This window comes from Dermacentor variabilis, chromosome 2 (assembly GCF_050947875.1).
Source record: "Dermacentor variabilis isolate Ectoservices chromosome 2, ASM5094787v1, whole genome shotgun sequence".
Taxonomy (NCBI): domain Eukaryota; kingdom Metazoa; phylum Arthropoda; class Arachnida; order Ixodida; family Ixodidae; genus Dermacentor; species Dermacentor variabilis.
The window spans coordinates 206,173,719-206,189,926 of record NC_134569.1 but is presented as its reverse complement, the minus strand read 5'-3'; the positions used below and the strand labels follow the sequence as shown (position 1 = coordinate 206,189,926).

General features: G+C 46.2%; 1 protein-coding gene across 5 annotated transcripts in view; it reads right to left on the bottom strand.

The window, feature by feature from the left end:
• Positions 1-16,208, bottom strand: part of LOC142573057 (uncharacterized) — a 110,536-nt gene that overhangs the window by 32,452 nt on the left and 61,876 nt on the right. For all 5 annotated transcript variants that reach the window (XM_075682562.1, XM_075682563.1, XM_075682564.1 and 2 more), the window contains one exon: positions 11,922-12,149. In XM_075682562.1, the coding sequence (XP_075538677.1) occupies positions 11,922-12,149 (228 nt within the window). The remainder of the gene's footprint in view (positions 1-11,921; positions 12,150-16,208) is intronic.

The window sequence follows — 16,208 nt, the reverse complement described above, 5'->3', positions numbered from 1 at the left end:
ATTAGTGTTATGCGGTAAAGTATACGCCCACCGCGAAGGCGGTTTTGGCTTTTGCATTTGACTGCACCGTGCAGGCGACTTTCGGCCCAAATTTCTTGAAAAAAATGAATAAATATGGGCCTTAAAACCGGGTAAATACCGTAATCAGACATTGTCATCTCTGGTTATTGTTGAAAATATTCCTAGGGCAGGCCATAAATGGATGTTTTTGACGGGAGATGACGTCCTTAAACAGGCTCGCCGTACCCTAAGCTCCGACGAGACGAGCACTGCCACTAAAGGGGTCGCTATTGGGGTCACCATAGGGGTCAGGCGCGTACGTACTGACTGGTCAAGCTTGAATTATTCGGCGAAGGCCAATTTTAGAATCGAAACAACGAAAGTTTGGGCCCATAGAAATGCAAGGGTGTAGGCCGGGACCTTGGTTGGGGATCAAATTAACCGAAAAGTCGTGTTAACTGGAGTAGAATTTACGGAAATCTACTGAGCACGTCATTTGTGGGATACTGTATCAAAAAAAGGTTAATTCTTCAGCAAAGGGGACACTGGTGCTATCTGTCCAAGCATGACAAAAGGTTTGCTGTGGAGATGATGGAATGTGGAGCTGCTTTGCATTACACGTAATAAGCAGCACCCTTATTAGTGATGCAAAACTATAAGTAAGTTGACTAATGACAATATTCAATGTTTTTTTAAAACTAAAGATAGTGTAAAAAAATATCAGTACTATCAATAGTCAATTTACTGATAGTACTATTACACTGTTGATGGCATAAGACTACTGATAGCTTAAAAAACTATCAGTTTCTACAGATTATGTATTACAATGTTTCACTATGAAGCTACTGATGGTATAACAAAAATATAGATAGCATTGTGATAGTTTGCTATTGATAGTGCAATCAATAGCTTTGCAATAACTCTCTATCAGTAACACGTTTATGCTACTGGGAACAGGAAAGCATACCCAATCAGCAACATGAAGAGGAAATGTCGCCAAGTTTATGTTATAGTGTTTATGTATGGTAATTCATGTAATTTTGCACTATTGATAGTGTGCTATTGATAGTTTGATAATGACCGTACTGTAGATAATACCAATAGCACTACCGATTGTTCTGCATCCTTAGCTGCTGTTCTTTGATAGCGACAGATACGCTGTCAATGCTGCATCACCGCAGAAAACAATGATTGGTGATTTATAGGGTTTTACAATTCAAATCAACACAGGGGCTACGAGAGACACCCATAGTGAAAATGGCTTCGGATTAATTCTGACCACCCAGGCTCTATATGTGCACCCAAAGCTCAGCGACAAGTGTTTTCGCATGCGGCCTGCGTCAGGATGCGGCAGCTATGCCTAGGAACCAAACCTGCAAACCTCACAAATAGCAGAAGGACCACAACTGTCACCAAGCCACTGTGTGACAGGTGATTGCGTGCTGTCCATAGTTGTGATTTATTATACACAAAGCAGGCACATTCTACCATCTAAACATGGTTAAGCAAGATCCACCACGAAAAATTCAAGTTTAAGGGTGAGGGAGATGAGTTACTTTTCATTTACGCAGGCTTTTAGACGAAAGTCACCAAGGCCCACCATGGTGTAAAAAATAAATGATGCCGAGGCAGTGAATGGCATGAAGGTGTATTTTTTTTCCAATACATAACATATGGTACAGAAAAGCCGTCTTCTTGTACATCAAGGTTAAAAGCTTTGCTTCCTGAAAGAAACTGGTAAATGAAAGACATTCCACATGTTTCATGATAAATAATAATACTGTGACACACGTCTTTCATTGTCCTACAAGTACAACAAAACTATTAGATAAAGTAACTCTTTTATTGACTTAAAACCACCAGTTTACCGATAAAAAAACACTCGGTCCATCACAATGAAAAATCTAAAGACTTGACAAAGATGCGCACATGTATTTGCTGCCTTCCGAGGGAAGTTGTTAGTTGCGCCGAAGGAGTGCGTCTGTGTGTATCTCTTGGTGGTGGTGCCAGTGTGCTACATTACATAATTAAGCAAGCAGCAGCTAGTGCAATGAAATGTTCTTGTGCTCTCCCTCTACGTAACTTTTTTGCATGCCTACCGTTGCAATTCAGCTGCATGATATCAGCGACTTTACCATTCAGCGAAGTTATCACACACCACCACTCTGTAGTGTGCCAAAGAAGACCGAGCATATGCAATCCCCACGGACAAGCTGTAATCAAAGGGGCTTTAATTAAGTGTGTTGAGCAATTTCCTGAGCAGCCAAGACAGTTCTTTTCTTTATTTTTTTCCCTCACTCCAAGTTCCTTGGCATTTGAGATGTGATGAGCTACTGTGAAGTACTATAGAAGAAAGCGATGATTCATGAAGAAGTAAAAGCTCATATTCAACAAAGTTTTTTGGCCTCAGTGGGACCTCAGGACAATAGCTGGCATGTTTCTGGCTTACATTAATGCCTGCCTTTCACCCAGCAATGTGCTGAACTAGGCTGAACATAACAGAAGCTTGCCAATGCCACGAGATGCCATGAAGCTGTGCTGATGTCTGTTTGCAAGGTGCTGCGGTTCGATGTCAGCCACTCACAGAGCCTTTACAACTTGGTCAAAGATACCGCATGTGCTCGTATATAGGACACACTTTCTTTCATTGAATTCTTTCAGGTGTGGGTTACACATGAATCAGGCCCATAGCTATACATTAACATACTGTACTGCCAGTGCGACAACTGCGTCAGATAATAAAAAGAACTGGTGACAGATATTAACATTTCATTTTACTATTTATCGCTGCTTTCAAGCTAATCACTCTCGGACGAGCTCAGCTCATCGGCACTCTCAATACTGTCGGATGAGCTCGCTTCATCGGTGTGCTCCAAAAGATGGTCGTCTTCTGTGCCGTCCATGGCGTTTGATAGCCCTGCGACTCTAAAGCTCTTTCCAATGGTGTTCACTGACATGGAATGCCCCGCGTCCAGAATCCAACCGCACACTTGCTGAAGAGACGCTCGCTTCAGTCGCCCTGTAGGAGTTGTTTCGTGGTTGCCCACAGCCATTCACTTGGTGTAGCACTGCCGAAATTCTGTCTTGAACGACTGGTTTACATAAACATCAAGTGGTTGCAGCACGATTTTCAAACCGCCAGGAATTATGGCCAAGTCCGTTCAGCAGTCGGCCAGCTGCGCCTCAACTCGGTCTGTTAGGTGCCCTCTAAAGCTGTTGAGCACAAGATGGGCTACATGGAAAAAACTAACTGGCGCCATCTTGTAGCATTTTGTGGGACTAAGCGCGCTTACAAAAAAGTTTGTGCATGAACGTGGGGTGTGCGGGCTGTACATGGGGGCTGCTTACATACGAGTCCATATGGTATATGTGTGTACAAGTGACTGAATGATGCCGCCTTCTAAACTTTGAAATTATTTGTTACTGCTTTGACAAGACAAAGTGGATCAACACACATGTGCAAAATACTGTGAAAACTCGAATGTAGGTTGATGCAGAATATAGGTTGACCTTTGGCTTTGAGGTAAAAATGAAAAAAAAAAAATATTTATATACATATATATATGTATTTCAATGCGATAAGTATAGAACATACTTTATTTGATACATACGCTCTTTTGTCATCAGAAGCAAAAACTGCACTTGAACCGTCAGGATGCTCATTCGGGCACGACCGCAAGTCAGTTATGTCATCCTACAGAACATTGTCGGTGATATCCAAGGATTTTGTTATGCAGGACTAGGCGTGCGCAATGGTGCCATCGTGCGATGAGTGGCACACACTGTGCCACGAGGTGCTCTTTGGCGATCACTGCAGGAGAACTGCAGGCTTCCTCGTGTGACTGCTGGCCATTCAGTAATTTTGGTGGTCTCCTGTTGCTGGCAGCTTTAGGTTTTTTTGTGTCGTGTTGGCAGACTGCGGTGGTCGACTAGAACTCTCTTCTGCGCGCCGATTTGTTATTCTGTATTCCGCACCGCACTTTTATTACAAAGCACTAAAGTTCATTCACTTCTGCAGATGCCATTCTTTCGGCAAAAAGTCAAGCCTTTTTCTTATGTGAAGCAAATTCAACTGCCTTTGCAATGAACTGAGTCTACCCCCTATCGGGAGAACTCGCATACAATGCTAGCGAATAAGTTTCCCCACGGTGTCTTCAAGTCCAGTATGAAAAGTGCAGCAGCCGCAGAACAACGTTTTAAGCGAACAGTTGCAACCACTGTGGTTGCATAGTTTTGCTTTCTGTTTGAGAAAATGAAATGGTGAAATACCGCCATGCTCCTACTCCCCTTTGCATATTCTTACACACCGTTTTCGAATCCAGCACTAAAGTTAAAAAGGTCCTGAACCACACCTCGGGCTTGGTCAAAAAGCACAGGCCGTGGATTGCATACGATGCTGTGAAGATCTCAGCCAAATTTTGCAGTCGTGTGTGGCGTGTGGAGCTCACAAGCAAAGTGACAAATCACCTTTTTGTTCAAATACTCTCTTTTCAGATGGGGCCTTCTCCTCACCCACTTTGAAGCTGCCTGCGGCCATCAAATGTTGTCATATGAAAGATTTCCATGGATGACTGCTATTGGCTGATAGTTGAAATTAACCAAGAAGTGTGTTTGGAGCGCTGCGTTTCATCTTACTGTTATTGTGTATATTTATTGAAGCAGTTTAATAGACACACTGGAGTAAGCGAAGATCTGCATATCGAATTTTGATAGAAGTACGGACTTCCGAAAGAACCAGAATATTGTCTGCTCACGCTTGGCCGTGGCCATCTGCGTAGGAATTAAACTTTGGCCTCACTGATTATCGGCAACGTAGTTGTCGGGTGTCGCTAGTTTTGGTTAGTTCTGAATGCTCAACAACCGAACCACACATACGTTTGCCAGCACGTGGTCACTCTTGCCCGATCCTGGCTAGATGCCTTGGCAGACATCAGTTCATATTGATCTAGTTACAGCTTCAATAGCAATTTGCATATGGCTACTATCGGCTGATCAAGCTGGTGCAGGACATTGATGGTTCACACCACATAGCACGGCCAGAGTAGAGCACATGACTGCGAGCGCGCATTCCATCTCTGTTGTGCAGATAGAAAACATTGCACACAGCTGCATGTAGCCGAGTCTGATACGTAGCGTAGATACTGCGTCCACCAAAGGGTGCCATGATGAGCCCGCTCGCTCAGGCTTACTGAGTACAAGTGACAACCACATGCTCCAAGACGTCTCTGAGGGTGACTGGCTCCAGGCATTTGGCGAATCGGTCCTAGCGCCAACATCTGACTGGCCAGGTTGTCTGCTTCCCGAGCTGCACACCTTCGAGGTGTGTCGCCATCATGGTCGAGCGTCGTTACATTAGGAATTCTTTCAAAGTGACTCTCATGCATCACTTACACTACATGAGCGCTGCCAACATACTCATACGAGCGAACGTAAAGACGTTTCATTTGACCTCCTTCAGAAAGTGTGATTGCCTCAGAAATAAGTTCAGAAGGAAATGTGCTACTTTCCAATCGGTGCGAGAAAACAGAGCTGCACATAGCTATCTACAGTAGAATGTCGGCGATATGACTCTCTCAGGATGGTGCACAACAGTCGTATCAGCCAAAATTCGTATCACCTAAGAACATAAAACAATTTCAAAATTGCTGACTTTGCTAAATTTTCAGTATTTTCATTTATTTCTCTTCATAATCCTAAGACCATTCTTTATCTCATGGCAAAATATTACCAAGAAGTTTGCAGCAGAATTTCAGAAACTTGCACTTTGTTAGCTTGTGGTCTTCGAAATCTGGAAGAAAACTGGGCTTTGCACTGATAATTGCATGGCTTTCCATTCACGCAGCGCCGTAGCCACGAGAGATCAGAGCATCAGATGGCTGCAGCGCCATATTTTTCCAAGGAAGAAAAGGAAGAAAAAATAAATAAATAAAAGTGAGCTCAAAAAGGAAAAGGCAGCATCACAATTTGTTACTGTAGTCATGTGGTGTGCAGAGAGCGCTCCTATTGGCTGATGTGGATTTCAATAACTGGCACTCTTGTTTCGCCCACTTCGCATGCCACAAGGCTGATATTTCAAGAAATGCCTAATTATTTCGAGTGTCTTTTGTTGCTGTGTCCTCGCTGTTGCACGATGGTGATAAGGCCATGATTTGCCCAAGTCAAGAGAATATGTTTATTTTCTTTGCGGCGGTGAAGCTATTTCGTATCATCCAATCTGATGGATGCAAAAGCAGAAAAATTTCAAACTGTCATCGGGCACTGAAGACTATGGGAGGCATGTGTGATGTGCTTGGTAAGACAAAGACCTACGACCAGTCCTCAGCAAAGTTTTATAGGCTTCTACTTGACGCTTCCGTCAGCAATGCCCTAAAGAGCATCCAAGTGGTGAATCACAGATTCGTTTTGTTTCAAAAATTGAGCTGTGCGGGGTGCACGTGTGGCGATGTCGTGGAGGAATGACATAAACTCAAAGCGGACAAGGGTATTTGCATATTCGAGAACAGAAAAAGCACTTAATTAAAACAACAGAGCGAGATTATATGAACAAGGAAAGAGATCGGAACGCACGACAGGAAAAACAAAATCACACAAGAGCTTAGAAATACACTGTACACGAGATTAAGGAAAGACGACGACGAAATATTCTATGAGATGGAAGACAATGAATTACATGCACGAAAAAGAAGAAAACAATGTGGTCTTATAGAAGTCTAAGAATGGGTTACCTGCACCATGTGGGGAAGCAGGACTAGGCCTTTGCATGGTGTAACGCAGCGCATACTGTTCTAACCGAAATCATACATGAAAAACAGAAGAAAAAGAAAAGTTCTGCACGGACCAACAGATTGTCCATCTTCTGGTTCTTGTGTATGGGAGCTGACTCGGTGTTGGAAATGGACTGGTGACCTGGATCAGCAACAATGATAAGCCCACGAAGTGAGCGGGTACCGACTCACTCCCATCGCCGCCACACGCGTACCCCCTCCACCAACTGCACTGATTGAAGTTCAGAACGCAACTGCCAGCACAACCGAAGAGCTCCTACACCCTTCTGCATTGACTTCGGCCACCAGCATCTCACTGCGTCCCCCAGGCACAAGAAAAGGGCAACACTTCGATGGCGCCAGTGTTGCGGAAGGGGACTGGCAGGAAAAAGAACAAAAGAGAACGGATGCGGTGAAGATATGCGAAGAAAGGGGCCGCAGGGCAGGTTCTCAACCTAAACATCTTCCTCGTGGGATGGACAGCATGTAGGGATGTCAGCCATTTGCGAGAGTGTGGAATACAGATAATAGGCTTATCCATGGAAACTAATGCAGCTGACCTTGCGGATACATCAAGACAGGGTTCTGTGTGATTGCTGGCTCCTGACAAAGTTGCAATGCTTTTGAAAATGGCCAACAAGCAGCATGGTCCCAAATCATTGCATAGAAATGTAAAGAAAACATAAAGAAAGCTTTGTAAAAAGTACAAAGCAAAAGTTTCTTTTTTTATGTGTGTGTTGCGATAAAGATGGGGGGGGGGGGCGCTATGTGCAGGGGTTGAGTGACGTACGTTTCCATGGCAACAGGATTGCCATGGTTGCATCTGCGCGACCGCTCTGCCGGACTGACAACGGCCTATGCCTGGTGCTACCGTCGTGCTGACGCCTCTGCGTCCGCTTGGACGGGGATCATGAAGTGGCCCATTTGTCCGTATCATCTGCTATGGCCAAAAAAGTGGTTTGCAGCACCCAAACTTTACCATGTTGTAGACTAATGAACTTGGGTAGGAACTTTTCGAAAATTTGCATCCCAAAATTTCTACCAGGCGTGATCGCATTATCGAGACTGAAGCACACTGAAGCACAGCAAAGGGATGAGACATCGTGAACTTAACCACAAGTTGAGGGATGTCCTCAGGGTTTGGCACTTCGTAGGTACCAAAATAGGAAGCAGTGGCATCTATGTGAGCATTCAAAATCAAATCTGAATTGCGCGCCACAGTGACGTTCAGTTGGCGGAGCATTGTGCACGCCCTGTTCTGCCATAGCCTTTGCAGTGTAAGGCGTTGAAGGGGGAGTGGGAGCACTCCAGAGGGGATCAAAGGCGATCTTTGAATTGTCAATGACTCCACTTCAGTTGAATGCGTTAAATAACTTCTTGCTCTGAAGTATTTCTCAAATGGTATATTTTTACGTGAAACACATTTCTCAACTTAAAAAATGCTTCAAAACCCTTTTAATCCAATACCTGTTAAATTTGCACCCCGAGACAGCAGTTAACGCACATTTGCACAACATATATGCAGTCTACATGTTAACAGCAGCAACAATAACAAAAATGGCGACGCTTTTCCTGGTTTTTTTTTTCCTCGTCCAATAGTGCCCAGATGGCAAGATAACTTGTGCCAATGACCGCTATATAAATCAAGGGGGCATTCCTCCTTAAATGTTTTTCTTTAAGGGGGAGAACACTATCTATATTCCGGTTTTTATGGTAAATACCGTATTTACTCGTATCTAGGCCGACCCCGATTCTAAGCCGACCGCCGAATGTCCGAAGCCAGAAAAAATAAAATAACTTACCTCGAATGTAGGCCGAACAAAAATGTAAGGGCAGCGTTCACAAAATGAAAACAGCATTTTTTTACCGTCATGTAGTTTATGGGCATCACCTGTTGTACTGGTAAAAAAGAAGGATGGATCATGGCGCTTTTTCGTGCATTATCGGCACCTTGACTGGGTTACCAAAAAGGATGTGTATCCCCTACCTCGGATTGATGACGCCCTCGACTGTCTCCATGGTGCTCGCTATTTCTCCTGTTTTGACCTTCGCTCCGGCTACTGGCAGATTGCCATGGACGATCTCGACCGCGAGAAGACTGCTTTTGTAACACCCGATGGTCTTTATCAAATCAAAGTGATGCCGTTTGGTCTATGTAACACCCCTGCCACTTTTGAACGCATGATGGACTCCCTTCTCCACAATTTCAAATGGCCAACGTGCCTGTGCTACTTGGACAACGTTATAGTATTCTCCCCAACGTTCCCTACGCACCTCGAGCACCTCTCAGCAGTCCTGGACGTTTTTCGTCGAGCCGGTCTGCAACGCAACGCATCGAAGTGCCAATTCGGCCCTGGCCAAGTTACTGTCCTTGGACATCTCGTTGACGCGAACGGAGTGCAACCGGACCCAGGCAAGATCCATGCTGTTACGCACTTCCCTATTCCGAAGTGTGTCAATGTGCGCAGCTTCATCGGCTTTTGTTCGTACTTCCGCCGTTTCGTGAAAAATTTCGCGGCCATAGCACGACCACTGACCGAGCTTTTGAAAAAAGACGCCCCTTTCCAGTGGGGCAACAACGAGGCCTCTGCATTCTCGCATCTAATAGAACTCCTCACAACGCCTCCCGTTCTGGCTCATTTCGATCTTTCTGCGCCTACCGAAGTTCGTACTGGTGCCAGCGGTCACGGAATTGGCGCAGTACTGGCACAATGCCAGGGTGGCCACGACCGTGTTATCACTTACGCCAGCAGGCTCCTCTCACCCGCGGAGCGCAACTGTTCTATTACTGAGCGTGAGTGTCTGGCCCTAGTTTAGGCGGTTGCGAAGTTCCGCCCATACTTATATGGCCGAACCTTTTCCGTTGTCACAGACCATCACGCGCTTTGCTGGTTATGCTCACTGAAAAATCCTACAGGAAGACTTAGTAGCTGGGCCTTACGCCTCCAAGAATATTCGTACTCTGACACCTACAAATCTGGCCGACTACACAAGGACACTGACTGCCTGTCTCGCTACCCGGTAGACGAGCCTGACGACACTGACAGTAGTACTGCCAACGGCATTTTCTCTTGTCTCTGCCTTCGCTAACGTCGCTGATGAGCAGTACTGAGACCTATCGCTGCGAGCACTCATCGAGCGTCTGCGCTCTACACCTACCGATGCATCCGTTCGCCGATATGTCCTCCAGGGCGGCATTCTGTACCGAAGGAACTTCCTCCCTGACGGCCCTGATCTTCTTGTCGTGCCAAAACATCTACGACAGACTGTGCTCTTTGAAGTGCATGACACACCCACTGCAGGACATCTCGGGGTAACCGTCACGTACGACTGCGTCCGTCGTCGCTTCTAGTGGTCTCGCTCGCTCCCTCCGATGCTATGTTGCTGCTTGTGATCCCTGCCAGCGTCGAAAAACACCTCAGGTGCTACCTGCCAGTCATCTCCAGCCGATCACCGTCCCAGTGGAACCGTTCGTTCCCTTTCACACGTCATCCTCTGGGAACAAATGGGTAGCCGTCGCAACTGATTACGCCACCCGATACGCCATCACGCGGGCTCTCTCTACCAGTTGCGCCACTGATGTCGCGGACTTTCTCTTGTGTGACATTATCTTACTTCGTGGCGCCCCGTGACAGCTGCTTATAACTTCCTCTCGAAAGTTATTGCCGACACTGTGCATTCCTGCTCCATTCAACACAAGCTGACTACCTCATACCATCCTCAAACCAATGGCCCGACAGAGTGGTTAAACCGTACTCTTACCGATACGCTGTCCAAGTATGTTTCCAAGGACCACCACGACTGGGACATTGCCCTTCCTTACGTCACATTTGCGTACAATTATTCCCGGCACGACACTGCCGGATTTTCTCCATTTTATCTATTGTATGGTCGCGAACCGACCTTGCCCCTAGACACGGCACTTCCTCCTGCTGTGATCTCAACAAGCAAGTATGGGCGCGACGCCATCGCCCTCGCCGACCATGCACACCAGCTTGCCCGTGATCGACGAACGGCCTCGCCAACTACTGAGCTGCATCAGTACGCCTACCACCGTGACGTACAGTTTTTGCCTGGTGCACTCGTGCTCCTGTGGTCGCTTTCTCGTCACATCGGACTTTCAGAGAAGCTCCTTTCATGATACACAGGGCCCTACTGCGTGCTCCACCAGGTGACGCCTATGACGTACGAAATTGCTCCTGTGCGTTCAACCTCGTCCTCTACTCTGGCCTCTAGTGATGTCGTGCACGTCAGTAGGCTCAAGGCTTACTACACTGCTTCCGAGTCCGGCCTTTAGTCGCTTCGTGACGGCGCTTTTGCCACCGGGGGTAGTGATACGGAACAGTATTTGCGATAACAAAGAGGTGAGCAGGGTGAAGATGACGACGATTAGAGGCTAGTGCGGGCTGTTGCCTCTTGGCCAAGCGCGGCGTATTGCCTTGTAAATATACTTGTATATAGCTTTTCGTTGGCGTCTTCCTACGTAACAATATGAACATGCTGAGCTCACTCTACGTCATTATCACTGCTAGCCTTGTACACTCGCGGACGTGCGCAAGCTCGCTGTGTCCGCGCACCCACGTATGCGCAGACGGTGCTACACGGCTCGTATGTGTTGAAATGCAGCGTGATCTGAGTGAACAACTCCGCTCTGTTGTTGCATGCTTATCGTCCTTATCGCTGCCATCTCCTCGTTGCGGCAAATGCAAAAAGCTTCTCCAGTTGCCCCCTCCAATGACAGACATTTTTCTCATCGATGCTGAAGTCCTGCCCAGCTTGAATGTTTGACGATGCCTCTGCAGCTAGCATAAATTTTCGACTGAAAGCAGTACTGCAGTGGCATCACCTGTTTGGTGTCATTACGATAACGCTGCGCCCCACTTCAGTTGGCTACTGGTACAGCTAGTAGTGGCTGCAATACCGACTTTTCGAGGTGGTGCTAGCTATGCAGCACATTTATTATTTTCAATTACAAACTGGGTTTCTTAAAAATCCCTGAATCTAAGCTGGCCAGAGTTTGGAATATATGATTATTTGAAAAAAACTATTGGCCTAGATTCGAATAAATGTGGTAACAAGGATTACTTGACTTCAAACATTCACATCAAGGCTCTTTCCAGAAGAATGCCACTGACAAAAGGAGATGAAGTCACTTACCGTCACTGAGCTCATCGTCCTTGATGCTAAGCAGCACGGGACTGTCGCGACCCTCAGCCTGGAGGCCCTTGGCAAAGTCTGAGCCGTAGCCAAACAGGTCTCCCAGCTGCTCTCCAGTGGCTTGTGCTCCCTCGTTACCCCCACCGATGCTGGCAGTGAAGCATGACAGGTCCCCGGAGTGCAGCCGGTAGACTTCTTCCTCGGCCGACAGCTTCGCCTCCTCACACGCTGGTCCCACGGGAGAAGAACAGAGAGACGTTAAGAGGTTCATTTCCACATTATGAAAATGGTACGGCTCTATACGGTGCGAGGGCCTTGGAATTCAGAGCAAGCTCCATGCACAAAACTACATTTTCCTTCCGCGCTCCAAAATATAGTTACAAAGAGACACGCATACTAAAGGAATTGCACCCAGGTAGGCAGGCCTCTTCTGTGAAATCACAGAAATGAGTGAACATGATTCGCTGGTGCATCTATAAAAATTATTTTTGAGTTGGATGGCACTGTGTTTGCCACCGCATTTTTTTATTGCGAAAGCAATACTGCTCGAGGTTTCCGCTCTCGGCCGTCATCCCGGAGAATCCACCACTGACCTTTAGCGCGACCTATGTGTGACGTCATACTAGCTGTGGAAAAGTGGGGCCCCAACTCGACTCGTCGCGATCGTCCCAGCGAATCCTCCACGCGCCGCTGTCGGGGGGGAGGCGCTCGCTCTATGTGACGTCATGCCAGCTGTGGAAAAGCGGCCCTCCAACTCGGCTCGTCGCAGTCGTCCCAGCGAATCCTCCAAGGTATGTCGGATGATGTGTATAAGGTGAAGCTGCAACGATGTGCTGCAGCTAAGAAGTGGCGGCATGCGGAAGAAATGGATGAAGAGCGGGAACAACGTTTAGCTAAACGGCGTGCATATTATGCAGCCAGGCGAATGCGTTCAACATCTCTTGATCTGGGTGCATATACAAGTATCATGCATGCTCTCAATGCTGACGCGACTTTGGCGACACCTGATGGTTCGACAGCAAGCCTTATGGATGCTTTAAATGGCGACGAAACTGCACCTACGCGTTCGATGAGCAGTATGGAACTCTACAACCCGAACAGAAGACAACGACATGCTGAAGAAACGCCTGAACAGAGAGAGCAACGCCTTGCCAGGGAAAAAGAGCAAGCTGTTGCTAGGAAAGTGAAGCATAACAAGTCGAGGAGAAAGCGCCAAGCATGCGATGCTTCCATAGTCAATCATTTGTATACCATGGTAGCAAAACCATGCAAAACAATAAGCTTTACTAAACGTATCGCCAAGGATGGCTTCAATGGAACCAGGGCGCAATCAGGCACTCTTGCTTTCGCAATCCACTAGGCTTAACCAAGCTAAGCCTCTGCCAATTTTTTTTTTAGGTTTTCAATGACTGCAGCAGCAATCACAGTTTAAAAACGTGAACTGTGTGCACCAGAAGAAAATGTAGCTGATTTCACATTGCCCCAAAATGAACCAATGCTTTTCATCATGTGTATTTGAGGCTGATTTGAGAGGTAACTGATATGTATATTTCAAAACCAGTGGCCGTCACGGGATAACCTACTAAGTAGACTTGTCGCCTTGAGCTTCAGATACTGATTTCAATCTGGCATCACAATATCTGCTCTGAAATAGAAGCATGCGAGTGTTTGAAAATTTAGAATGCCAGGGGAATATTTAAAAAAAGAAGAACATGCGCTCCTGTGTCTCAGCCTCTTCTTCACCCTCGTCTTGTGTGCAAAAAGCTGCATTCATGTCCTACCAACATGCGCAAATAGTCACCTTATGTATACTCTATTTGACATACAATCTTCCAAAATTTTATAATAATCCACAAACACATTGCTGGCCATGTGGGAGCAGATGCAATTGTTGGTGTCTGCCTCTATGTAACCTGTGAATATATGCCTGATTTTGAGCTACTGAGCGTGTTACTGCCATGGCATTATTTAGCGCATAAGGTAAGCTTAGCCACTGAATGACTATGGCTTTTGGGAAAGCCAACCTCTTTGTAGCAGAAAATGCACAGTCTGCACAGAGCACGGGAACAACTTAGCACAACAAAAGGAAGTGGAGGAAACTGCAGAAATAATCGCAATAATAATGCTTCTCTAGGGAGTATAAATCCAATGAGCCAATCCACTACAGAAATGCCTGTCCACGCGGTTTAACTATACTAATGTGCCAGCTTTCTGCTGCACACTCGTCTGGCCCCTCAGCAAAGCCCCTCATGCTCCTACAGCTTATTAGGCTCAGCTAATGGGGGGCTTTAGAAATAACGTCCCCGAGCAGCTTTGTCTACTCCAGAGCCCAAATTCCTTTGCATGTCTTTTGCATTCTTTTGTATTTTCCTTGCTTCCCTCTGTATGCCTGGCCGATGGCATCTCTTTAACTTTGGGTCCATTTCTAAATCTTGCTGTTCACGCCTGTGACAAATGCACAGAACTACAAATTTTTTTCTCTTTCTTTTATGAAACAATGGGTGAAGAGTAAGGACTGTGTTGGCAATATTTATGGGCTGTTTGTTCAGTGATAAATAATAAGGAGTAACAAACTTCCCGCTCTGTAGCCTCGCAAAATGCAGTGCTCGTCACTAAGCTTCCCGTTAAGCTTACATACAATGTGGTGAGAAACACTCCACACAATGAAATTTCACACACTGGTTTTCTGCTGAATTTTGTTGACCACAGCAACAGCAAAGCAAGAAAAAATGTTCGGTACTACTGGCACAATTAGTACTAGTTGTTTCTGGTAGCACCAGATGGATTAGTCTAGCTGTTCTAGAGTGAGACTCTGTGAGCATCTTGGAAATGCAAAGACATTTCTGGAGACCTGTGGTCCATGCTGCCTTTACTTATTATTGTGATAGCAACTAAAGGGTTGGTTGTGGTGCGATCCCGCTACCACCGTTGTGCTGTCCTGGTATTGAGGTATTGAGGGCGCAAGCACATGGCCCCTGCGTGAAGGGTTACAAGGCCTCCGAAGACGCTCAGTGTGTTTGGCTGCAAAGACGACGGAGCCAATTGGATGGACGCACCCTCACGCTTGAGGTGCAATGCCTGCAACGTCGCTGCTCATGCTTGTCATTGCACCAAGGCTGTGACAAGCCTGGTATTTGGCAGGGTTCCCGCTATTCAGCAGCCGTTGTCTCACGTGCTGTGTTGATCTAATAACATTCCTTCGCATGTTCTTAGATCACCGTGTGAGGAGCTCGAGTGTGACATGAAAACCTTGCTATCCCTTTCAATGCTTCATTTTTGGGGCGAAACTACCAATTTACTTAGTGAGCACTTTCCATGTTTTTTTGGGTAGTTACTGTACACAAGGAAAACGAGTGTCTCAAGGGTAAAAACTGAAGGGGATTAGACAAAGTGCATGGTACAGAGTACAATGCCGAAGAACCAAAATTAGTGGGTGGTAGTGAATTTATGCACAGAGGAAAAAAAACTGACTGATCTTGAACATGATCTGAAGTGAAGGCACTAAAATGTTAGTCAAACATTGAGAACCTTCAGGCAGACTTTATTCCCCAATGAAGTGACCCACGAACTTTCGGTAGATTCTTTCATCAGGTTTTTAGATCTTAGATTGTTTTTAGCAAGTAACCACGTCTGTTGGCAGTATGAACCTCGGGCTACTAAACCTCTGCTACCTTTTAGTTCCTCTCACTCTAAGCTAGTTAAACGCAGCATTGCTAACATGTGCCTGCTGAATGTTTTTAAGAAGTCCGGTCCACATCGAGCTGCGGCGAGTTTTCTTAAGCAGATTGACCGCCTGGAAGAGGCAGGCTACCCGCAACCTGTTTTAGTGTCCGTAGCGGAAACAATCCTGAAGAAGTCGCGAATCCGCCAACCGGATCAGGAGTCACCCCGCGAAACAGAAAAAGTTGCTGTCATACCCTACATACACCGCATGTCGCATAATTTGAAAAAGATTGCAAAGCGAGCTAACGTAAATGTCGTGTTTTCTGCTCCGTGCAAGCTCTCTAAGCTTTGTAGAATGACCAACCCTTATTCCCGCAAGGCACCGGCCTGTGCTACTAAACACGATAACAAATACGTAGAATGTCAGGCAGGAGTTGTTTATGAGATTCCTTTAGATTGTGGTAGAAAGTACGTGGGCCAAACAGAGCAGTGCCTGAATTACAGGCTGAGGCAACACACTAACAAAGTGGACAATGGGAGGGAGGGCCACCTGGCAATTCATTGTAGAAATTGCAAATGTAAGCCAGACTTCCACGCCTGCGCTGTGGTTGCCAGAAGCCATGA